This window comes from Anabas testudineus, chromosome 13 (assembly GCF_900324465.2).
Source record: "Anabas testudineus chromosome 13, fAnaTes1.2, whole genome shotgun sequence".
Classification (NCBI taxonomy): Eukaryota; Metazoa; Chordata; class Actinopteri; order Anabantiformes; family Anabantidae; genus Anabas; species Anabas testudineus.
Window position 1 is genome coordinate 16374077 of NC_046622.1, and position 24974 is coordinate 16399050.

Below are 24974 nucleotides of genomic sequence, written 5' to 3' on the forward strand. Positions count from 1 at the left end.
CCCTTCAGCAGCAACTGCCTGTTGGTGTATAAATTACAACTCTGTCACACTGTTAGCATAAATACTTGTTGCAATTTATGAGGAAGTGTCTGACAGCGTTGGCATGAAATTATATGAACACTATTGTCAGCAAGCTCCTGAGCAAGTTGAATTTATTGTGGACAATGACTTATAGCATTTTATTTTAACATGTTTCCTTTTTTGACAAATGTCAGCAGCAACTGACAAGCTCAGCCGCAAATACATCTAGTCTAAATTTCGAGCTATAATGATTTCAACCAGTAACATGTGGACAGGTAGGTGTAAAACTTACACCTGCCAAGTGGAACTTGGCTTGTACTGTTAATTGATAACGATGGAGGGAAGTCTTGATTGTGCTGGTCTCACCTGCTTGTACATTTTAGCAGATTTAAGCTTCATGGTAGGCTCTGATCTACTACCAGCATTTGTCTCGAAAGCAATATCTTCAGTGAAAATTGCATGTGTTTCCACACATTTGGCATTTTTCAGAATGAAGACATTGGGTGAGAGTGTCGACTCTCTCTTTTTAGACCCTCAACTATCAAATAAAATATAAAAATATTGAAATTGGCCCTAAATGTAAAGTATATTAATACAATTGGTAATGATAGATATAAGTGGGAAAAAATAGATATTAATTATTCTATATTTATTCTTTCATTTTTGAATGATGGTGTGGCAGTTTCATTGTGAACCTACCTGAGTTTTTTTTTTTTCCCCCATCTAGCCGTCCTGACATTTGTGGAGTGTATTGTGCTGATGCTGTGTTGGTCTGCTGATAGAGCCTCCTTCAATAGCACTTAAAAAAATATGTCATGCTACAAGGTGACTGATTTCTTGCAGATGCTCATAACTGACATTGACACCTTGTGGCTTGTAAAGGCTGCAGAGTGAAAGCTGAGCCTGATGTTAACTCAGTTTTATCAACTAATGATAAAACTCTCCTCTCTCAGTGCTTTATCAAGAACAACCATTCACATAAACTAGAGATGATTTACAGTATATTTAGCCTTTCAGCCCTGTTGGTTGGAGGACGTTCTCTCAATTCAGATTCCCTCTAGTTGTCCTTTTAAAACATCTGAAACAATCTAGACATCAGGCCAGGTGATTAGCTTACCTACTCCACTGTTTGGTGTAATAAATAATTTATGTTTATCCAGCTGAGACAGCACAGTGATGTAGGCATGTCGTCTTGTAACAGTGTCCTATGTCAGACATTCGTGTCACTGCTAAAACCAAATTGACTAAGAAAAATATTATACAAAACAAAGATGATATTCACTCCTGTTTGAGTTTACTTAATTAGCTACACATGTCAAAAAATAACAATAAAACAACAATAAAACTTGTGAAAAGTTCTACATCGTCCTCAATAATGCACTAAACATGAAATCTCTTAAAAACATATATTACAGATGTTAACAGAAAATTTTAAATCACAGAACAACAAAACTCTAACAAGCAGGTTCTGCACAACAATTTTAGGCTGTAGGCTGCTCTAATGAGACTCTTGTCATTGTGTTGACCTGGACTGTTTATGTGCTGTTTGTACTCAGCTGGAGTTGAGATTTGTCAACATTCATGTCACCGTACAGTGAATCACCTTTTGCAATTATTTTCATGCATCTTCAGTGCATCAATTTAGCCAAAGGTTGGTTTAAATTGTCATAATTGTTCCATGTAGATTTCTGAAGGCACTTAAGTATGATTGTACAGTAACTGTCCCAGGACACTCATGAAGTCACCAACAGAAAATGAAGGCATGGCAGATTCCAGCTGTTTGAGATTTTTGCTTTTCAGAGAGGGTGATAACATAATGACATTGAATTAGAAGTGACAGTAAAGCGATAACAGTCAGTCAGCCTTGTCAACATTGCTGCAATGGTATGTTTTGTAAAGAGTGGTTGGGAAGTTGGGCAGTTAGACTTCAAACTCTTGTTTTTGTATTTCTCCTGTTGCACTGCTGTTCTCAGGGATGTGTTTCCTTGTTTCAGACAGGTGGAGCGTAATAAAAAATGTGGTGCACACACCTTTTCTGTGTTATATGGCAGGTGAAACAATACAAAGTTGGGATATTATACAGCAGTTCATATTATCACCTTTTGTCTAGATTTCAGTTGAGATATTTGTGCTTCTCTAAAGATTAGCAACTTCAGTGATGTTACATGTTGAGACTTCAGTGGTTTGCTCTAAAACTGTTTTTTCTGTAGTGTCCTTTTTGGAAGATTTGCAGACACATTACTCATATGTTTTCTAACATGATCGTCCTGGTGTATGTGAGTGTTTTGGCTGAAATTTCATGTTAGGTGGTCTACATTTTCAAAATATGTGGATCCAGTTTTATGTGTACCTTCATAAACACAGCTTTTTGCAGTATTACCAGTGGGTGTGGCTCCTTACACTCCTGACTTGGTGCGTGGTTGTAGCATTATTAAAACAACACAGACTGATTGTTTCGATTTTTCATTTAAGATGATATTTTAACAGACTACCCGTTAAAACTCATCTGTAAATTAAATTACATCTGGCAGCATCTAGCAGTCTTTTACTGTAACATGTCCATTATTGTAGACTTTTGTGCTGCTATACAAAGACAAGAGAATCAATAGTAGGAAAACACATAGGCATTATTAACTGTCAGTGAGCAGATTTATAAATGCTCCATGACTGCAGCCCATTCCCGGTCTATAAAGGCACAACCACATTTTGTACTGAGCCAATTATCCTGATTATGTTATTGTGTAAACATTTTGCTCAATTCTGAAGCATCAAATAAGATTTGAAGAGAGGGGAGTCTAACACATTAATGGATACACACTGCGATGACAGCTGCCAGCAGCACAGAGGGACGTATCAGTATATAGTCGATGACCTAATTTCACACGATCGTAGTTGTACAAGTTCATGAAGAAGGCAGCCGTATTATAATGGGTGTTTTGCATGTGGAGGTTTAGAAATGGCTATTTTAGCTTCTGTGCCATTGTCATACTGTGTGATTGTACTTCTCTGACCCTGAACCATAGCAGAGTTGTTGGGCAGCTGCCATAAACCTGCACACTGTAATCCACACACAGTCAGAGGTAAGCAGATATTTGGACCGCCGTCAGGTGGTGACATCACTGTCCAGAGGTTAGCTGTTGGCTGTGTTGTGTTTTCTTTCTGTTGAACAGGTTTCTTTCAGTGTCACAGTGTCCATAGTTTTATTGCCAGGCAGATCACCTTAATATCTGCAGCCTCCATATGTTGCCTCACTTTGTTGTGCAAGCAAAGATAGAAGTAAAAGGAGTAAATTTCCCTTGTGGTAATGAAACTCCTGCATTATCAGCAGAATAAAAAGAATAATGTCTGGGGATTTTCCTCAATCACTGCTTCCTGAGGTGTTTCCAGTCCTCGTGCCTACTCTAGGCTCCTGACTGTTTCCTTCACTACCCTCCCATGTCTTAGTTATGCAGCAAATTTAGCACAAATGTCTCCTGTTGGACATCCTGTGTCCGATCATCCAAGCTTTGTAGTTTTGTCAATTTGTTCATGTCTACAGAAGGATTTAAATTAGTTTTGTTTTTACCCTTTGTGTACTAGTCTGGCAGAGATATAGTCAGGCTGGTCCCAATAGACTAACAGGCTTTTTGTCAGTCACAATTAGTATTCTAGTGGGTACCTGCTTTGGTATAGTAATTTTAAAGACTACAATGCACTGTAAAAATTATTGCTGGTTGATTTGGACATTCATTGTTTTTCACATCAATACTACACTCTTCAGATTCACTCTTCAGATAATTATCACTGTAGCACTAACAAAGTTTGTGCTGACACAAACAGTCAAAGTGATTTTTATCATGGCATCAGCTTGGCCAGCCAGCTCGCAGGGAGGTCTTGTAATAAGGTGATGGGGTCAGGAAATTTGACAAGAGCACAGCCGTTACTCAAGTTCATTCGACAGTGTCCTGTTTTTCTTTTCTGGTGGCAACCTAGGAGGAGAAGTCCGTTGCTTGGAGAATGTGGGTCAGGTCTTGTACGCACACGGACAGAGGAATTCGCTGCAAGAGCAGACAGCGCTTACACCAGACTGGTGACAGGGGAGGTAGATTATGAATATTGATAGCAGGAGTAGGCTTGTAAAGCAAATGAAAGGGTGCTTCATGTAAAGGTGTTTTGTTTATTACATGTCTTACACATGGGTTTCTGATGTTTTTTTATTAGTTGGACAGTGTTTGCTGTCAAAGTCATGGTTTGGGAGACAATTTCTCTTTCTGTTGTAAATACTGTGCTGTTTTGTGAAAGCTTATTTTTTCCATTGCTGGTTATTGTTCAGCCATTTTATCTGTTTTATAAACTGGAGAAGACATTGAAGCAGTTCTTCTCTGGCCTACAGACATTTTCAACCCCACCCACTCTTCACGTTGTCTCTCATGCATACCTAATGCTGGCCTTTCCTCTGCCTCCTCTCCAGATGCAGTGTAGACTTAGCCGGTGACTGGTCTGCAGGCTCTCCACTTCTCTTGTTTCTGGAGTCAGCCAACTAGGGGAGGCAGGTTCCTGCATTCCCCTTCTCTCGAGTCTTTTTCTGGACAAAACCAACCACCCACCATTGGAGTACACAGCTTGTCCTCGCCCGTGTTGCTTGGATCAGCACAGCTCATCTCCTGACTGAGGAGAGCGCAGCAGCTGCACAAGATTCACCTTCTACTGACTGATCCCTCCCAGCCCCACCCACGCTGCCCCTTCACCATGGTGCTGTCACAACGGCAACGAGATGAACTGTAAGTGACCAACACACTTTTTCACAACATGGACCAGATTCAAAATGTACAAACTTATGCACCACAGTTGCTCTGTTGCATAATGTAATGAGACATGTTTAACTTCACCATTACTGTAATGCACTCGCACACAGTGACAACTGGTCAGCTGACCAGTAGAGCCACATTCTCCAGGTGTTACTGTGCAACTTCAAAGGAATGAATGTGGTTACTCTCTTATTGAAGAGTAAATTTAAAGGCGTTTCATTATTTGTTTATTGTTCTGATTAATTTCTCAGTTGTTTATGTAAATAGGTATAACTTAACTGGTGTTCAGAATAGCCAATATATTTTCTGTTAATTGACTAAACTGTTGAAAATGGTGACATCATACATTTTTCTACTGACACATTCTGACTGGCCTTTTTCTGACTCTCCACTAATTTATCTTAAGAGCTGCTGTTGTGTTGGTCTTAATCAGATGTTCCTTGAATCTCAACAATGGCACAAGTAACCATCAAACAAAAAAAGAGCTTAATGACTGGCTAACTGGTGGCCTGGCTATTTTACTGAGTTTCAGACTGCTGAAATACTAAAAGTTTCTCCACTCCTAAACCAGTGTTTTGGGTGCCAAAAAGGAAGTAACACCTGTTACTATTTTCCTTTTTGTGACAATAGACAAGCTGTTTGCTTCCAGGCACAGATGACTCTTGATTTGGGTAATTGGTTAAATTTGGTTATTTTTTCCCTTCGTTAACCCACCAAAAAAAAATCAATGACTGGCTGAAGGTTCCTGAGCTCCCCTGAGATCTTTGTGTGCATTGATATTCACAATTTGCTGATTTGCAGCCTTAGGAGAGGCTTAAACTCTCACCTTTGTCCAAAATTGCATGCAAGGGAACAAACAGGGGTCCTGCATGTTGTACCAAGCTTCATGGACTGTGGTCCACTATGTTGTTCCACAGGGAAACCATGAGCGTAAGATGCCTGAAATTTTCCTGCAAGTCTTCTGGCACAAACACAGAAGTGGCATATAGACAAAGCATTATCTACACATGTGCTGTATAGTATATATTAATCAAACAGGAAAGATGAGAGAGTCTGTGATTATGGTAGAAACTAATTTGGCCCTGCTGAGTCCGTGTGCTTGGTAATTAACCCCTAAGGCATGGAATAAAAAGTCAAGGCAGCTAGATGTGAGATACAAAACCGTAAGAAAGAGATGAGATGATCTTGCTGAGTTTTAGTCCTTGAGAATCTCTATTTACTTAAGAAGAATAAAGATAAGAAACAAGAAGGATATTATGGCGATATTTACTTTTTCACTTTAGTTTATCATTATCCTCGTCTTGCACTGTCATTGAGACGTGTATCAACACTCACATGACAAGGCTCTTAACATTCCTACCAGTGTTTCTGTGTTTTTAGATTAGCACTGTGGGAAGGGTCTGTTTGTGTGGAGAGGTCCGTTGGAATGCTAATCTTTTATGCTCTTTGCTATTCAGAGGAAGCTGTCAGAACCCCCTTCTATTCCCCTCTTTTCTCTTATGTTGCTCAAGTCTCTGGCCCCACAGCTTACAGGAAACTGATGTGGAACCTCTTGAGTCACAGAATGTGTTGCTTCCACTGGTTGGAGATGTCATCTGGCTCAGTTGGTGCTCTCATCAAGTTCAAGTCAGCTATAAAGTGACCCTAAAATCCTGTTTCCTAACTGGCAGCATAATTTTGGCAGGCCAGCTTGTGCAGCCAATTTTTTTAATGAGGCAAAATAATAGAGGGATAAGGAGAACAGTAACCAGTTGACTGACTGTTCATGCAAGTTTTTTTATTAGCTATTTTTTATTGTGCTTTCTGTCACAGCCTTGTTTACCACCAAGGAATAAATAGATTTTGTTCCCATTGCAATCAGGCATACTCAGGCATGTTTTTAATCTGCAGCTGTCAGAAGTGATCAAATACCTGCAGGAAAACTGTTGAATCTGCACAAATTATACTGTATGTGCCTTCAGAGTGAATGTGTTCATCTATACATTTGTTGTTGTTTTTTTTTTTGTTTTTTTTTGTTTTTTAAATCAAATTTTATTTGAAATTTATTTGCAATCGTAATGACATGATATGGCACAGCAAAACAGAGGGTACAGTTTGTTCTTGTTTATTTTTGTTCTCTTTTCAGTACATCAGTACACACTGACCTGTTCTTTGAAATCGGTGAGAAAGGCGGCATAACAGTTTTATTACATTGGAGTAGATAACATTTTCTAAAAAGAGAAATATCCTTTGTCCACTAAACTGCTGCTGTTTTGTCAACACCACAGTCAGATGCTGTTATTGCGCAACATCTTCACAACAACTCTATTTTTATTAGCTTAGCCAATGAAAAGCAGATTTGTGTTTCCTTCCAGGGTCAGCGGACTTGTCCCTGCTGGCATGTAGTAAAAATAGATATAATAGATAACTATCTGCTCCCCTGAAAGACCTGGAGGCGCCAGTGTGCAGATGGAGAAGTTGCTTTTGTACTGTCTATCTGCTTTACAAAAAAAATTCTCTTAGTCTTGTCTTAGGCTACAAGATGGTTCATGTGATTTTGGTCTTTTTTAAATTGTCTCCTGGCTGTGATTACATAACAGATTAATGCCTAGACTCCTGCCACTGAAAGGACATTGAGGTGCAATGAACACAACAATAAAGCCTAAAAAGAATACATACACAAATACATAATTAACTAAACATGAACTGTACCTTATGTTTCTTTGTTTTGTTTTGTTTTTTAACTCCTCCTGTGTCCTAGTTGAGATGTAGTGTTCACATGTCCCAGTGGTTCAAATTTGGGCAAAGTTGAGCAATAGTTTTGGGGGAAGATGGAGGAAGTAATATTGAGAAAGTGATAAAACACAACTTGGTTACACTTGATGCACAGGGAGGTTAGTAATTTTCCACACAAAATGAAAGTATGTTACTTTGGTAAAGTACAGAAAGTTAAAAAGCACTTATATTCACAGTGTCATATGGTGAAATTATTAAATTAATGACCAAAATACAAAAGAGGGGAAAAAAACTAGGATGTTCTTGTGAGTAAAATATAGCTGTATAAGCAGATACGGTCATTAGTATTGATGTGGCATCTTTTTAACATGTTTTTAGATGCTAAGGTTTTATCCTTTTTATTAATTCCAGTGATTGCATTATTCAGATCTGCGTCCAAAAATACGTTATTAGAAATGTTTGTCATTTATGTGTAGTAGCAGTTAAATGATTGGTTGGGACAGCTGCTTCCTGAAAGAGGAATTTAACATGCAAACAATTTGTTCCTGAGCCTCTGTGTTGGTTCTTGGTGTACTGACCAAGGGTGGGCGCCTCTGCAGGAGGTCTATTAGCAAGACTGATCTGCTTTTTGCACACACAGTGATGGGCATGGTTATCCCATATCAATCATTCTCCATCACCCTACTTGATCTAAAGGACTTTAGGTAGTGAAGTGGCCTAATGAATTTATTAACTTGAAGATACTGCATATGTTGTATGTCATTAGAGATTTATTTTACATGGCAAACCACTGTTTTTCTGACTTTTTATCATGTGAAACAGACATCACATTTTCATGTTTAATAATGTGTATTTTTTACAACACTGCATGGATTAGTCAACAAATTTACCAGTCAGTAGACTGAAAGTAAAAAGCACCAAATATTTGGTTGCACCAGCTTGTTAAATGTCAGGAGGTGATCTTTCTGTTAGTCTTCTGTGATTAGTAATAGTTAAAAGTGATAATCTTTTTGTTTAACATTAATTTGATAATAATAGTTATTTCTGACTGAAGTTCTAGGTTTTATGTTAAAAAGGAGACCTTTTCTTCCGCAGCAGTCTCAAATAGCATTAGTACTACAATGTACACTGCTCAAATAAAATTTACTTTTTAATAAGAGTAAAGCATCAAGTTGGTATCTTCTCCATTGTGCAAGAACAAACTAGATGAGCACTGTCAGAACCCTACAAAATTACCTCTGGCAGGCTACTGCCGTGAATGTCTCTAACCAACATGTCCTTTAGTGGTCCCTATGCTCACTAACCCGCACCATGGAACTTGATTGGCATTTGCTATAGAACACTAGAATTGGGAGGTCTGCCACTGTGCTTTTTAGAGATCAGAACAGGTTCACCCTGAACACAACAGACATGAAAGGTCTGGAGAAGCCGTGGAAAACATTATGCTGCCTGTAACATCGTTCAGCATGACCAGTTTGGTGGTGGGTCAGTGATGGTCTGGGGAGGTATATCCATGAAGGGACGCACAGACCTCTACAGGCTAAACAACAGCACCCTGAGTGCCATTAGGTATTGGGATGAAATCCTCATGTGGTCAAAGTATGCTGGCAATTCCTGGAGGATGAAGGAATTGATACCATTGAGTGACCCCCCCATATTCGCTTGACCTAATAAATCCAGTAGAACACCTCTGGGACATTATGTTTTGGTCCATCCAATGCCTCCAGGTTGCACTTCAGACTGTTTGAGAGCTCAGTGATGTTCTGATCCAGATCTAGGAGTCTCAGTACAGGGGTGTCCAATCCTGGCTCTCGAGGGCCACTGTCCTGCTTGTTTTGCAACTAACCCTGCACTTCCAGCCTCTCATTGGCTGAACACACCTGATCCAGGTAATCAGCAGTGGGTAGGGCAGAGATAGTAGGAAAACTAGCAGGATAGTGGCCCTCGAGGAGGGGATTTTTTGAGAGGGATTGGACACCCCTGCATTAGGAGCATACAAGTATGTAGGGGCCATACATAGTACTGAGTACAATTTTGAGTTGCTGGAATGACATTTCTGCAAAATGGACTAACCTGCTGCATAATCTTTCCACTTTGATTTTCATAGTGTCTTTAAATTCAGCCCTCTGTAGGTTGCCAATTTTAATTTCCATCAAACAATGTGGGATCCTTTTGTTCCTAACACATCACCTAGTCTATATCAGTATAAATATCCAACATGATTTCTTTCCCCATAAAAATTATGTTTTCAAAGGTCTCCTTTAATGTTTTTAAACGGTGTATAATAAAAGAATTGTCCACTCAGTGGAAGATTAAATTGTATTTCCCCTCTATGTGTGAGATGGAAAACCCAGTCTTGTGCTCCATTTATACTTGTTATCCTTTGTTTATCCAAGCTTAAATTATGCCCAACCTTATGGGATTTAAGAAAGTACACTCAACTTGTTAAAGCTCTGCCATAAGCTTGGTCAATAAAGCTCTATCATCACCATGTGGGGAAAAAATATAATTGATCAAAACCAAAAAAATTGTGACTTCTTTGTGTGTCGTCCAGACAGATGGTTCTTCAGACCCATGTTGCTTTTTGATCTGAAATGGTGTACATGCAGAATGGTTGCTGCCTGATTAAGTCAGTAATGGACTCGGTGCACTTCTGTGTATCACACTGAGACAGGTTCCGCTTTGAAGATTTCTCCTGGCTTAAGGGTTGATCCCCACTGCTCTACTCTTAACTTTATAATGAAGTCTTTTTTTTCCTGTACAACCTACCTGTTCACATTGAAATTAACTGCATTATGATAATCAACCTTCTAAGAGGCTTTTTCACAAATGAAAGTTAAAGAGTAGAAAGATTAAACTTTTTATTTATTTTTTTTGAAACATGCTGGATTAATTGTCTGGATAATCAAGATACCGACTGCCTTTCAGTGACATGCTTCTTGTCTCACTAAGAGCCTTTGTCAGATTGATTGGTTACAGTTTTCATGGTGATCAAACTGTAACTGGACAATCACGCAAATCTGTCAAATGATTTCTGTGGGATGTTTTGTGATATGTTGTCCTTGAAATTATTAGCTGGTTAGTCAATGGTTCACATGGAAAAATTACCTCAGCATTTTTAGCCTTTGGCCTGTTTTTACCCATCCTTTGCTTTGATGAATCTATCGTTCTTTCCAACATTGAAGCTTTTTTGTAAGATTTATTATAGGGTGTGTTTACCTTTGACATTTGACATGGAAGAGATTAAAGAATGACACTGGAGTGTTGCCTTTGTGCACTTGTGAACCAAACATGGAAGAAACCCATTAAACAGTAGTTATGTTTTAGTTCTGATAGGAAGTCCCACACTAGGTCAAGTTGGCAGTCTTTACTTGCAGATGATGATAAAATAAATGTGATTGTAATTATTATTTGTGAATTGTTTTATGGCTTATTTTAAGCTGAAGATGTCCTTACAGCAGTTATCACCTCAGACAGGAGCCACTAGTAAAACCCTAAGCTTTTTGGAACATGGCCAGGACCGTAGGAAAATCTTCAGCCTGATCAAAAGGTGGTTGTCTGTATAATGTGATATAAAATAATCCATGGATGGTGAATTTTATGTTTGCTGAGGGACCTTTCAAATTGTTGGCTTCAGCTACTCCTAATTAAACATTCCTCAACAGTTTGGAAAGATTAAACATGCCCCTACGTCGTCTGGTCCAGAAATTCCGGTTTGTCTCCATAGACAGATATATGGCAAAGGCTATTACTGTTATTCCTCTATGAAAGCTTTTAGAGTCTCTTTGTAGCTAATGGGAATGCTGTGTACTGTCCTGTACTGTTTGCCCAATGTGTCCTTTGTTAAATGTGCTGTGATGTGTACACTCACGAGTGTGTTTGTGTTAGGTGATTAATTCTTCTGCTTTGCTAGTCAATAAATCTGTGTTTATTGAGCATATAAATGTATGATGCTACCATGGAATTCAGATCTGTACAATTTTATTTCACATTTTTTACACTAACCTATTGAGTAAATACTGGGTAAAGACTGAAAAAATACAGAAGGAAAGTAATTGTTGGTAACTAAAATGATGATTTCTGCATTAGATTCACTTCGGTCTGTTAATTTGATCATATTTTTATCACAGAATGTGGTGAAGTCTGTCAGTAGGTGGGTGCTCTGTAAATGTTGCTCATCTTCACAATTATGTAAAGTGTGGTCATGGAGCAGGAGATGGGAGGAAGTGATGTTAGCGGCAGACATGCTGGATGTCTGACTCATCACCCTTCTCATAAAGATGAAGTCATGCATTTCTCCGTGGTCTCATCCTTGTCACTCCATTAAGCGTTTATAGTGCATGAGATAGCAGTGCTGCACCAGAGGCCTAACGAACTTAAATACTGACTTAACCCATGTGGGGCTCACAGGCTGACATTTTTCTCTGTTCTTATTTGTGAAATGAAGTTGCAGTTTTAGATGCTTAGCATAATTTTAGGTCATGCTGGTCTTACAGGAAAAAAACCTTTTGATCTAATTGAAGTAGATGAATTGTGTTGCTATAGTACATGCTTTCAGGCTTTCTGTTGTTCCTTTTCCTCTTTGTATCTGTCTTTTATCTCTGTCCATAGCTCTGCTCTTTCTCACTGTCTCACCATCACGTCATCTAACTGTAGGCTGCTAGTAACCATGGAGACCAGCCGGTTGACTTTCCTTTTGTTGATGTTGGTACACATTTCTCTCTTTTCCACTTTTCTTTCTTCTTTCCTCACAGTGTTTGGGGACTATATGTTTAAAACTGCATGATGGTGTATGTTTTGTTTTGTTGGGGTCAAGGTAATGGAGCATCTGTGTCAATGTCAGCACAGAGGCATATTGGCAGCTGCTGCTTAGCTACACATATGATTGTGTATATTTGACACAGTATGATTGAAACAGAAAAACGTTTTTTGTATGTAGATATTAGCCCTGACATTATTTGCTTTGCTGTGTTTCTTTTTAGAATTGTAACTAACAGTTATTTTTATCAAAGACCCACTATTTTCTTGAGTCATTAATTCATTTAGTCTGTAAAATGTCAGGAAATTGTTAAATATTCCTGTCAAATGCCTTGATTTGTCTTAGCTACAGTCAAAACAAAGATATTCAGCATAGGGTCCTACATGACATGAAGTAAAGTAAAAGGACCAGAAATATAGGCTTCTCCTTAATTGCCAGTCATCATTTTAGTACTAACATTTACCACTTTGCAGCATGTAGGTGTTGGTACAGATTGGGAGCTAGGTTCCCTTTCTGATAGTCTGGTACTCTGTCATAACACCTGTTCATACACAGTCTCCTGCCACACTCGCACCACATAGAGTTTCTCTGTGCTTCACCTTGCTGCTTATACACTTTCTCAGACATGCAACACACCTCAGCCCCCCCGATAGGACAGCATACTAGTGGCAGGCAAGCTGTCAAAGGTGTAGATAACCTCCTGCTAACCTTGAGCTGTTATAAGGGCTGCTCCTGTTGTCATGGGGATTCAGGTGGGCAGAGGGAGACGGGGGCTTCAGTGCTCAGCACTGACCGAGAGGGTGCAGGGGGCACAGGCTGAGCTGACAGATTGTTCCCCCACCCCCTTCTTATTGGCACCTCAAAGTATTGCAGCCTGACAGCTTGTCTGGCTTCTCCTGGCATTAATGGTGAGGTTTGCTCTGCACAAACACAGGAGGGCTGGAATTAAGGAAACGTCCAATTGTTGTTAGAAGAAAATTTGCATTGTTTTTTAATCAGGCATTTCTGAGTTCAGTGTATTAGCTAATGCTCCTGTATTTTAAGTTGTTTTCTGCGTATAATGGGCTGCATCTGAAAATGTGTACAATTCAATTACGTTAAATTCAATTTATTTATATAGCAACAAATAACTTAAAAAGTCATCTGAAGGCACTTAAAAGTGTAAAGTTTATAACATTACTGAATATACTCTACAGTATATATATACAGTATAGTATTGATAGTACTACTGCTTCTTAGAGTTAAGTCTGAAATTGTAGAATTATAAGAGTGCATCCTTGTTCTGGTTCAAAAAAAAGTCTAAAAACTGAAAAAAATAATTCCCTTTTCTGCACTCTCACGAGGATCTAATTAGATGGAAAATAAAAGCCTGAACTATTGAGACCAACAGAGTTGAACCTCATTAATAACTCCTGGTAAATTGAACTGCTGCTGAGGCTGCAGTCGTAAACTACTAGACTGTGCGTGCGTGTCTCTGTCTCTGCGTTTACATGATGTATGTTAGCTGTGTGTGTATTTTTCTTACAGTAGGAAGCAAAAGAATAAAGATAGTCTCCTCTCTATTTGATTTCAGCTCTGTGTGTTTAATTTATTGTTTGTTCCATCTGGACTCTTTCCACATATTTCAAATAGTGGGATAGTTGCACACCACAGCTGCCTTCCTCACCATCTTTGTGTCAGCAGTCTGAATGGTCTGTTGTCTTTGAATGTCTGCTTGTGTTTGTCTGCAGACTTGTGCCTAAAAATGAGATGAACTGGAGTAAAAAATATCAGTAGCCAGAAGCATATTGAGTTCAGGGATTATCCTGCTCCTGTCTTTCTGTGTGTATGCAGGTGATGGTGGGATGTACACTGACTCTCGTTTTCCCCATATCTACACCGTAGGGAGTCATCCCTTCCCATTATTTGCCCACAGCAACAAGAGCTCATTATAGAAGCCAGACAGATGTGTTCTCAATTTGTGCCAAATGGGCAGAGAGGGGTGTGTATGTGAGGGAGCACCACACAGTCTGTCTGTATTGTTACCAGAGAGGCTATGTGTTTCCACCGACGTTATGAGTGCAAAGCATTTTGTTGTATATCTGGAAGTATGATAACATAGCCCGAATGTGAAAAGTGTGTAAAATCTACATTTCTGTCTGACACATTCACTGAACATGCTCATTTACTGTCTTTGTTTTACAATGTAGAATGCAGCTCCAGTGCTCGCGTTGTTTCTTGTGGCACTTTAACCACTATCTTGTCTGCTGATCAGGAGAACTAATTACTGGTCCTCTTTGTCTGTTTCAGAAATCGGGCGATAGCTGATTATCTACGTTCCAATGGATATGAAGAGGCATATTCCACTTTCAAGAAGGAGGCGGAATTAGATAATGTGAGTAGATTAAGGGTGGACACACACATCCGCACAGCCAATCAGACCAATTTATACAAACAATATGCCTTGATTTTCACTTTATTTCTCATCTTAGTCAACATGTTCGCGAATGTGACCGGGAGCACCTGCACATAATTATGGTGCTCTGTCTGATTAGGGGGTCTATGACACATGCTCCTGCTAACTAATTGTGAAAAAAAGCTTCTATTCACTTGGAAATATTGCATGTCCAATATCCCACTGTGATGTGTAATTAGTTATTTATTGTGGAATAGATGCATGACATCAACAAATGCTGTTGCATTTGTGAATCCTTGGTTGAAATGAACATATTTTTAAAAAATTACACTGCAAACTAAAAACTTTCATTTAATTTTATAAAATAAATAGTGAAAATGAATCACATGTCATGTAAATCCACTGCAAACAAATTATTTTCTCTTTAGTTAACTGCATTGTTCATTAATGTGCAGGATAGTGTAACATTTTGGACCTGCACTCCTACATGTTTAACTTCAGGGTCTTTAGAAGGTGTGATCTACAATTGGCAGATAGTGAAAGAACTTGGTGATACACTGCCTACTTATACTATACTTCTTTCCATTATGATTGTTAGGATCTGCCTACCAACTGATATATTGTTCATAAAAAATGTTTATGTTGAACAATGTTTTGTTCTTGTATGTTTAACATCATCATCCCATTGTATTTGCACAAAATGAGGGAAACTACGATAAAGATTATGAGGCTGCTCATCTATTATTAATGTGAACACCTTTAGTCAACGTTACAGATGGATGTATTATTACAAAGTCAAAATGTGAATGCATGTGTGCCTTTGTTAACCATATGAACACATTTGCTCCTAAAATTTGATTCAGGAGCCACAGTGCACTGTTAACTCCTGCCTCCTGGTTCATCTCGACCCCTTTTCATCTAAGACTCTTTTTCATCTCACTTTTTTTCCCTCCGCTTCTCTATAGGATCTATTCTTTCTCATTCCCTTGACATGATACCTCACCCCCTTCTCCTCTCTGTCTTTATTCATTTCTTCCAGACCTCTTTTCTATGGCAGCCCCATGGAAGCAGGTTGAATAATAGATGAAATACACGGAGGGATAGGTGCACCCTCTTGGGTATTGGTGCACCCTGGCAGCACTACACTGCCAAGGTGTTTTTTTGTTGTTTTTTTTTTTTTTTGTTTGTTTTTTTAAGCACCATATTACTATTGCTAAGTTGTTATTTTTATGCTGTTAAATTTGACTATTTTGTTCAGAGTGAATCAAAAGCTTTAGCTGTCTTGTGGCTATTTGAGTATCATGTTTTAAGGTTAATTCTGTGCAAGGCAATGTTCAGTAGCAGGTTGTCATACTAGGGCTAATTAATAGAAGTCATGCTCTAGTTTTATCTTGCCTCGTGAAAGAAAACATACAAACCTGCATGCACACATATGAACGTGTATATTACAGCCAACAGACTAGCAGGCTGCAGTGAAGTCTGTCACTTGTCATTTTTTGTGTGCGTTTGTGTAATGTGTGTTCAGGCAGATGGCAGAGTAGATGATGGCAGACATGTCCAAAGCAGGGTACCCCCCCCCCTCCTTTCTTTCTCTACACTGTCTTACTTCATGTCTTTTTATACACCCCACGTTAAGCTGAGGAATCACCTCTTGTCATTGAGAGTTGTTAAATATAGGCATCGGTGTTGCCTGCAGCTCTCCACACCTCTAGGATGTCTGCTTTGTTTCCCTGCTGAGGTCGAGGAGCTAGCTGTGAAATTGGAGCGAAACGCTAATTTTCTCCCTCACTGACACTCGTCGCTGTCTGTCAGTATGGGTTTTTGATGCTTTGTTAGTTATTAACAGCCTAAAGGCATGGATATACACAAAATGCCACCCAAAACAGTTGTGTCTGTGTCTGTGTCGGTGTGTGTAGAATTTACATTTAAATGCACTATAAAGAAAAAAGTAAAAGTCCTTAATAACTTAAAATGTTTCTGTTAAATTATTTTAGTGTTGTTGAACAAACTATCGTTTGTAGACCTTTTTAAATAAAATCTGGTTGTAGAGAATATTTTTGCAACTATTTGGAGCAATTAATGAAATCAAATGATTCGCAAATGCCCAGATTGTGACTTTTATTTGTCTTGTATAATTAAATGCCATGAGATTAGGGCTGTAACTAACAAAATCATTATTGATCAGTTTGCCAGTTATTTTCTTGATGTCACTAAATGTCCATCAGTATCCTATAGCTGTGACATAAAAAAAAAATCTCTTTCTTTGTTGGTTGTATATTACAAAGCCTAAAAATATTGTAATGTTTCAATGTAAGACCAAGAAACTAGCCAGTGATCATTTTTAAGAAGCTGGAACCATCAAATTCCCACTTGAAAAATGGCAAAATTGATTACATGATCAAAATAACTGGCAGATAATTGATCCATTTATCATGGCAGCTACAGCAACAAATAAAAATGCCAATTGGTTAACTCCAGGTTTATTTTCAGCTTGTTTGTAGCAATGGACAAAACATGTCACCACATTGTTTTGTTCGTTTCTTGGCAATAAGAAATGGACCCTGTGTGCCATGAAGTCCATTATGTAAAAGGTAGTGTCCAGCTCATGGTATTAGCCTTCAGGTGGAATCGGGTTCTGTCTGCCACAGGTTAACTTCCACTGCTGCCTCCAGTAGCGGGTGTGTGGCTGTAAACTGCATAAGCCTTTCTTGTCTGCCAGAGATTAGCATGTGTGACGAGGATTAGGACTAGGGTGTGTGTGTCTGTGTGTCTGTTGTACAGTAGGTTGGCAGTGTCTGGCAGTCGGTGTTGGCCCTGTGAAAGGTGTGTAAATAATTCCCTGTTCTATCTTACCATAGCCAAAGACCTCAACATGCCCCCCCTCAGCTGTCCCACCTCCCACAGGCCTCACTGATTATGCTGAGCCCACCACATTGAATGGCTTTCTTCCTTTCTCCACAGAATGACGAACTAGATAAGAAGTATGCGGGCCTTTTGGAAAAAAAATGGACCTCAGTCATCAGATTACAAAAGAAGGTTTGTGGGGGTTTTTCTTCATCAAAGAGTGCTTGTTGGGGTTGTAGTCTTGTGAATGGTTCGTGACATTACTGCTAAATCCACTGCAACACTCAAAGTAACTCCACAAGGGAAACATTAACCCAATGCTTATGTTGTTTTAAACATTTGAGTATAGATTCTCTTCTCATAGTAGTTACATATATGCATATTTTTATGTATCTTACTTTATGTATTAGCACTATTACTGTAAGTTTTAACTGTAACACTCTGCAGGTGATGGAACTTGAATCCAAACTGAATGAAGCTAAGGAGGAGATCACCCTTGGTGGGCCTGTAAGTCAGAAGCGTGACCCCAAAGAGTGGATCCCACGCCCACCAGAAAGGTACGCGCTGAGTGGCCACCGCAGTCCAGTCACCCGTGTCATCTTCCACCCAGTGTTCAGTGTCATGGTGTCGGCTTCTGAGGATGCTACAATAAAGGTCAGTTGAGCTGGGTTGTGGAAAAGATGTTTTGAAGATGGATTTGTTGCAGAGATTGCATTCAGATAGAGTTGAAAGAGCTATTGTTCTTTTCTTTTTTTATTTGAAATGGTAGTTTTTCAGGGGTTTTCATGCCAAGGGATACAGCTACAAGGACTTTTCCTCCTCTGCTGTCACCCACTTTCCCAAACACGCCCTAGGTTACAGAAACATCTCCCTCTCTGACATCTATGTATCCATTGATTTCTCATACATACTTCTTTCTCTCTGATCTATTTTTGCTATTTTTTCTCTCTCCCTCACTTGACTGCGTAATGCCAATATTCTGTTGAGCTATTTGCTCTGTATATTTTATTCATGAGACAATAAGAGACACATGTACATCGTTTTGACTACACTCACACAGCAGGGATCCTTCTCGCTGTTGGCATCTTCCTTTTCCAACCCCACTCCTACCTCCCTCCCTTCCTTTTTGCTCTCTCTGGAACCCCACCCTCAATTTTGCCTCATTTATCTTCCACTTAAAGCATCAGCTGCCCCCCATGACTACTCACCATCATTCAGCCGTCTCTCCGTTGCCTGGCCTGACTCCCCCTGTGTCCTACTTTTCTCCTTCTGAACAGCTCTGTTAAATTTTTTAATGGGGAACTAGACCTTGTGCTCTTGACACTCAGGAGCTCCTTGGCTTTCTGTTTCATGGTAGCAGTTCCTAATAATCCCAAATCTTCTTTTTAGTTTTGTGTCATTCATTCAGACTGAAATGGTTGCATTTTTGTTGCAGGGAGGGATTTTTATTTTTATCTACTCGAATCAATCAGCAAGTGATGAATCCATCCTACCAATGTAATTTTCAGAAGACACATAAGTTGTAGGAAGGGGTTATTAGGAGCACTGTAGATGATGCAACTTGCTAATCAACAGTGTAATTTTCAAAAATTAATCAACATTCAAAATAATGTATTGTATACATTTAGTATTGTTGCAATTTAAATATGTCACCTTGGCCTTTTGGCAAATATGATGGGCATTTTCATTTTTTATTTATTTATTTATTTATTTTTTTCATTTCATTTTTTGTTTATAAATAGATCCCACTCTTTGACATCCTTGATTGTGCCTGTTTGCATGAAAAAGATCCTTGCTAGATCAGGACATTTCTATGTCCTTAAATTTTGTTTGTTATAGATCAAATGTTGATGTTACCATTAATTGGTATTGATAATTGAAAAATTATTATTTGCAGCCCTAGAGCAATAAAATTTATAGCAGTAGTTCAGTATTTGGGGAAATTTCCTTGCACATAAGTGTCATAGGATTTCTGTGACCAAATCATTCTCTTTTGTCTCTGCTAAGGTGGCAGATCTTCGCATGGCAACATGTTACCCTGAGTTCAGCTCTAACCTTTCACTTTATGTAAATCAGTAGATCGTGAGGACACAGCTCTGTTCAATCAAACATGTCAACCAGAGCTTAGGTTAATGTAAATGTAGTCAAAGAACTTGGCCATCAGGTAACTTATTGCTTATATCATAAATAAGAAGAACAAAGGAGTAAGGCTTTTGAATCTGCGATAGTTTCTCTGCAAGAATGTAAATTAATAATCATTGTGAAATGAAACACTTTTTTTTGGTAGCTCCTTAAAATAATGACTAGGATAAATGCCAACAAAAACAAATATTACTGAGTTTATAAACAGCGTGTGGTTCAGACTCTGCTGCTAAACATTGATAAATGGTTCACTGTTAAATCTCATCTACCTTCAAACACATTAACTGTCTTGATCTTCACTGCGCACTTTGCACCCTGTGACCATCTGCACTGTCTGTAGCTTCCTTTTGGGGCAGGCAGAAGGACTGGGGGTGGGGGTCTCCTGTCACCGTCTGCCTAAAATCCCCCACCCCAAGAGAGGAACCAAGGAGGATTTACCCTCTGTGACAAACCGTCTGTCTGCTTGAAACCCAGAGATGCAATAGTTTTCTCAGACTCGATTCAGGCTTACAACTGCTCACTACATATTCTGTCTTGGCTCCAACTGGCAGTGTCATACTCAGCCCAATAAACTGCATCTCTGCAATTAGTAACCCTAATAAGTTATAAATGTAATTAATTATACAAAGAATATGTGGTGTGTGCAAACAAGAGTCCTGTATGAGCTCTTCATTTTTAGTATTTCAATCTTTAGCCTGTGCAGCATTTTAGGACTGTGATGTGGCTTTCCTGGAGAGTATTCTTTCTTCTTGGCTTGTTTTGGCTCCTGAACAGTTAAGCTGAGGAAGTAGAGGACATGGGGCCACAGATGATGTGACATGTGGGGGCTTTCCTGGGCTTTGGAGGGGGATTCAGTTTGAAATGAGCAGCATAAGTGTGTTTCTCATTGATATACAGACTGTGGTTAGGTGACCATCAATAATATTTGTAAGTTCCTCTAAAGTTAATGTAAGCACATGCTGTCTTTATCAGGTGTGGGACTACGAGACAGGAGACTTTGAACGCACACTGAAAGGTCACACAGATTCGGTGCAGGACATCTCATTTGACCAGACCGGCAAACTGCTAGCATCTTGCTCTGCAGACATGACTATCAAGCTGTGGGATTTCCAAGGCTTTGAGTGCATCAGGACCATGCATGGTAAGAATATCAAACCAAAAGAAATTATATCACAGTGCTAAATTTGTGACTTTTTTTTTTTATTTTGGGCAGAAATTTACACAGCTGCTGCCATTTTCTCTGTTGTGGTTCCCGCAGCACTGCTGTATACGTACATGTAGCTTGTGACTGTACGCAGGACTCAGGTGGTGCAGATGTTCCTCGTTATCACATTTGATGCTGCTGATGAGGCTCAATCTGCTCCAATTCATAGCACAACCAGGTTCACAGCCAGCTCTCACAAATGGACTGTTTAGCAAATCTTGTTAGTACTACCCACCCCCCACCATAGTGCACTCCTACAGGCACTTGGCTCCAACTCTTTTTAAAATATAATCATTTACACTCATTTAAATGGTCTGGGTGGCTCAGAGTTTTAATAAGCATCTAAGAATCTACTGTGCCATTGGTCTTGTCAAATGGCAGTGCTATGGCAAACACCCCCTCTTCTACCCCCTAATTGCCTACTAAATGATGGCAGCATAGCTTGCGTACCCCTCCAGGCCCCACTGATTTTGACGACCACCATTCAAACAATTTTTTCCCTTGTTGGATATGAGAATACCCCCTACCATCCTGCTAGCAGCAGAAAAATATGACGCCTCAGCATTTTACATTTAGTTCTCCTATTCATGAGTCTACCAGAAGTGCCCATTAATGTCTGACTGTGAGGCAGACATGAATGAAGATCACTGAATCAAGCCTGCTTTGAGAACACAAAATGCTGGTATTTTTAAATTTATGCTGAAATTGTAAATCCTGCAATGCAAATTTTATTTAAGTGAGCAACAAATTCCACTGGCTGCCAATGTTTTTTGTAAGCTGCTGGCACACTTTCTCAGAACAGATGAAGTGTGTCCACATTATACAGAAAAACATGTAAATGTTTTAAACCTTGTAATAAACTGAGTCCTGTGTCTTCCTTTGTTCCACATAATTTCTCCTCCATGCTTCTTTTCACCGTCTTCTTTCATCTGCTCAACCTTTCCCCTGTTTTATCCACTTATATTTTTTTTCCAACTGGTGAAGTAGATTAGTGCAGAGTTGGACAGCAGGTTAATTATCCTCTTTAGCACCAGATAGCACTTTTATGTGGAGCTGCCACCCATTATTTTAGCATGATAGCATGTGTATGCGCACAGACACACACACCCACAGTTAAGCTGGCCTTTTAGAGTATACTTACTGTTGTATTCATCTGTTTAGCACGTTAAATATGGCCCAGTGTCTATGTAATTAGGCATCTCTTATTCTCCGTGGAACAAAGTAAGCCTCAGCAAATTGGCTGCCTTGCCTGTCATTTAATTGGCTAATTATGACCAAACCCATTGGTTTTAGGTGTTGTTTAGAACTGAAGATGTGTTTAAAAATGTTGATGGATTTTGGGGAAAAATTAAAACGATCACTTGTTGCCATTTGAAATGATGAAATCATGTTTTAAATAAGTGTTGCATGAGGTTCTGTTAGTCAAAATGCTTTCTGTGGTCTCTGGCTATTGCTGAGTTCTTGTTTCTGTGTTTTTTGTTTTGTTGTTTTCAGGACATGACCACAATGTTTCATCTGTAGCCATCATGCCCAATGGAGATCACATTGTTTCTGCCTCAAGGGACAAAACCATAAAAATGTGGGAGGTGGCAACTGGGTACGCACAGTCCAAAAACACCCCTCAAACCATTGTTTAAAAATTTTTGTCTTTTAGAATTATTGTGTTTTATGGATCACATGTGCTCTATTGATATCTCTCCTGCTCTTCTGCCTATTAGCTACTGTGTAAAGACCTTCACAGGCCACAGGGAGTGGGTCCGTATGGTGCGGCCAAACCAGGATGGCACATTGATTGCCAGCTGTTCCAATGATCAGACGGTGCGTGTGTGGGTTGTAGCCACCAAAGAGTGCAAGGCTGAACTGAGGGAGCACGAACATGTGGTGGAGTGTGTCTCCTGGGCACCAGAGAGCGCATACAGCACCATCCTAGATGCCACAGGCTCAGAGGTAAAGAACTGCTCAGCCTCGACCAACTTCTCCAAAACATATCTAGGTCCAGAGTGGTTTGGTGTATTTATATTTATATACTAAAGTGTTATCAGGGAATACAGTTTAGTCCGATTTATTTAATTTAGTCAAATGTTCTCAAAGAAAACATTTTAGATAACTATAAAAACGTGGGGGTTATCTTCTTCTGATGCTGGTTTTCAATAGTTTGCACTAATACACAGACTATTACTGTGGCCTAGACTCACCCACCACGCTCATGCCTTGTAAATATTTTCCCTCACAGCAGTTTGTCCCAGCCTAACCTGCGTGTGATGAAAAACAGTTTTCTCTTGCACAGTAGCTAATTTTTAGTGTTATTTCTGAACTGAATTGAAATGTACTCTGTTAGAGTCAGCTGTTGTTACACAACTATTAGCACATGTTTCCAGCAGAGTAAAATACTTAAGCTCACCCAAAGGTCTTTCATTTGGGATGTTCTGGTTCAATAATGCTTGATTTCATATTCTCATATTTTACAGTAAAACATTTAAACTGATGCAGTTAATACTATTATGCATGTAATGATTGTTTGTTTAGTGAGTCATAGTTGTAAAATGTCTTTATTATTGTACTGCTGCCATTGGTAATCTCTGGTTAATGTAACAGTTTATGGTTTCATTAACCAAATCTCTCACTTTCCCCCGGTGACGGATGACAAGCAAATTTAAAATACACTTCTTGGTTCTAGTGAAACAGCAATTGATACAAAGCCACAGTGCAGTTCCTGAATTATCTTAAATAAACAAGTAAAGAGATTCTGTTTTAAAAATAGGGTAGTTAGACTTTTATGTAAAAGATTTACATATTGAAAAATACATTTATAATATGCTCTATCTATGACTTAAAGTCGCAAAAGTAGAAATAATGTTTTACACTTAAGCTATATTACTTTTGTATAAGTGATATTTAAAATTCCTTCTTTGTGCCTGAACAGACGAAGAAGAGCGGTAAGCCAGGCCCCTTCCTGCTCTCTGGCTCCAGAGACAAAACCATCAAGATGTGGGACGTTAGCACTGGCATGTGCCTTATGACACTGGTAAGGACAGTCATGAGTGAGCAGCCTTTAATGACACATTTTAAAAGTTTGTGTACAGTGTTATAGTACAGTACATTTTTGGATAAATTACAGGAGTGAAAACATTTTGCTTCGACACTGCAGTGAATTGAGTTGAACTGGTGTCAGCAGCCGCATTTTGTGCCTGTTCATAGGTCGGCCATGACAACTGGGTGCGTGGGGTCCTCTTCCACCCTGGAGGCAAGTTTATTGTGACTTGTGCAGATGACAAGACCTTAAGGATCTGGGACTACAAGAACAAGCGCTGCATGAAAACCCTTTGTGCCCACGAACACTTTGTTACCTCTCTGGGTAAGAAGCTCTCACACCTCTCAAAAAGGTTTCACTGTTGTTACTGTGTAACTAGTTTGACTGTTTAAGCAGGAAACCTCTCTGTATTAGCCTCAGTGGATAGTGGTGGTAGACTTGCAGATATCTGCTTTAGAGAGAGGTTGAGTAATTGTAAAGAAGCCCAGCTTCTCCACCGGCAATATGTTTGAGCATCCTGAGGGTTGCTGGCAGCTGGGGTTTAAGAGGTAGACAAGTGCTCCAGGATTTTCCCACTTCCCCCTCCTTGTATCTGCGGCTCTCAGCAGATCAAGGCTTGAAAACTCTCTTGAGGAGCTCCTCAGCCAACTTTTCCTTGGCAAGCCGTTTGAAACCCAGTCCTCTTAAATCCTGCTTCATCCAAAGAAGATATTGCTTTGAGCTATTGATGACATGGATTCTGGATTGTTGTGGTAAAGACAAAAGCACCTTTGTTGTTGAGAAGCAGTGTTATTTTCGCCGTGTTATTTTTATTTTTTTAAAAGGTATTGTCATGTCTGTATGTACATTACAGTACGGAGTGGTAGATTCTGCTTTTCATGGTGAGAGGAGAAATATGCAGAATAAAGAGGTATCTACAAGTCACGTTTGCTAGAAGACGTATAATGAATAAATACAAAGGATGGATGATGGACAACAAAAGGATCTTGGTCTGATTCACACCAGAACTGCTGCAATTATATTTTAAGCATCTTGGGCAACCAGATGCTCCGTACTTGCTATTTTGCTGTCATTAA

The 24974-nt window shown here is 39.3% G+C and overlaps 1 protein-coding gene across 2 annotated transcripts in view; it reads left to right on the plus strand.

Moving 5' to 3' along the window:
• Window positions 1-24974, plus strand: part of LOC113167848 (lissencephaly-1 homolog) — a 31641-nt gene that overhangs the window by 2479 nt on the left and 4188 nt on the right. For both annotated transcript variants that reach the window (XM_026368746.1, XM_026368754.1), the window contains exons 2-10: window positions 4472-4781; window positions 14572-14656; window positions 17639-17713; window positions 17969-18175; window positions 20636-20804; window positions 22362-22464; window positions 22586-22814; window positions 23791-23892; window positions 24066-24222. In XM_026368746.1, coding sequence (XP_026224531.1) covers window positions 4750-4781; window positions 14572-14656; window positions 17639-17713; window positions 17969-18175; window positions 20636-20804; window positions 22362-22464; window positions 22586-22814; window positions 23791-23892; window positions 24066-24222 — 1159 coding nt within the window. In that variant the 5' untranslated portion in view covers window positions 4472-4749. The remainder of the gene's footprint in view (window positions 1-4471; window positions 4782-14571; window positions 14657-17638; window positions 17714-17968; window positions 18176-20635; window positions 20805-22361; window positions 22465-22585; window positions 22815-23790; window positions 23893-24065; window positions 24223-24974) is intronic.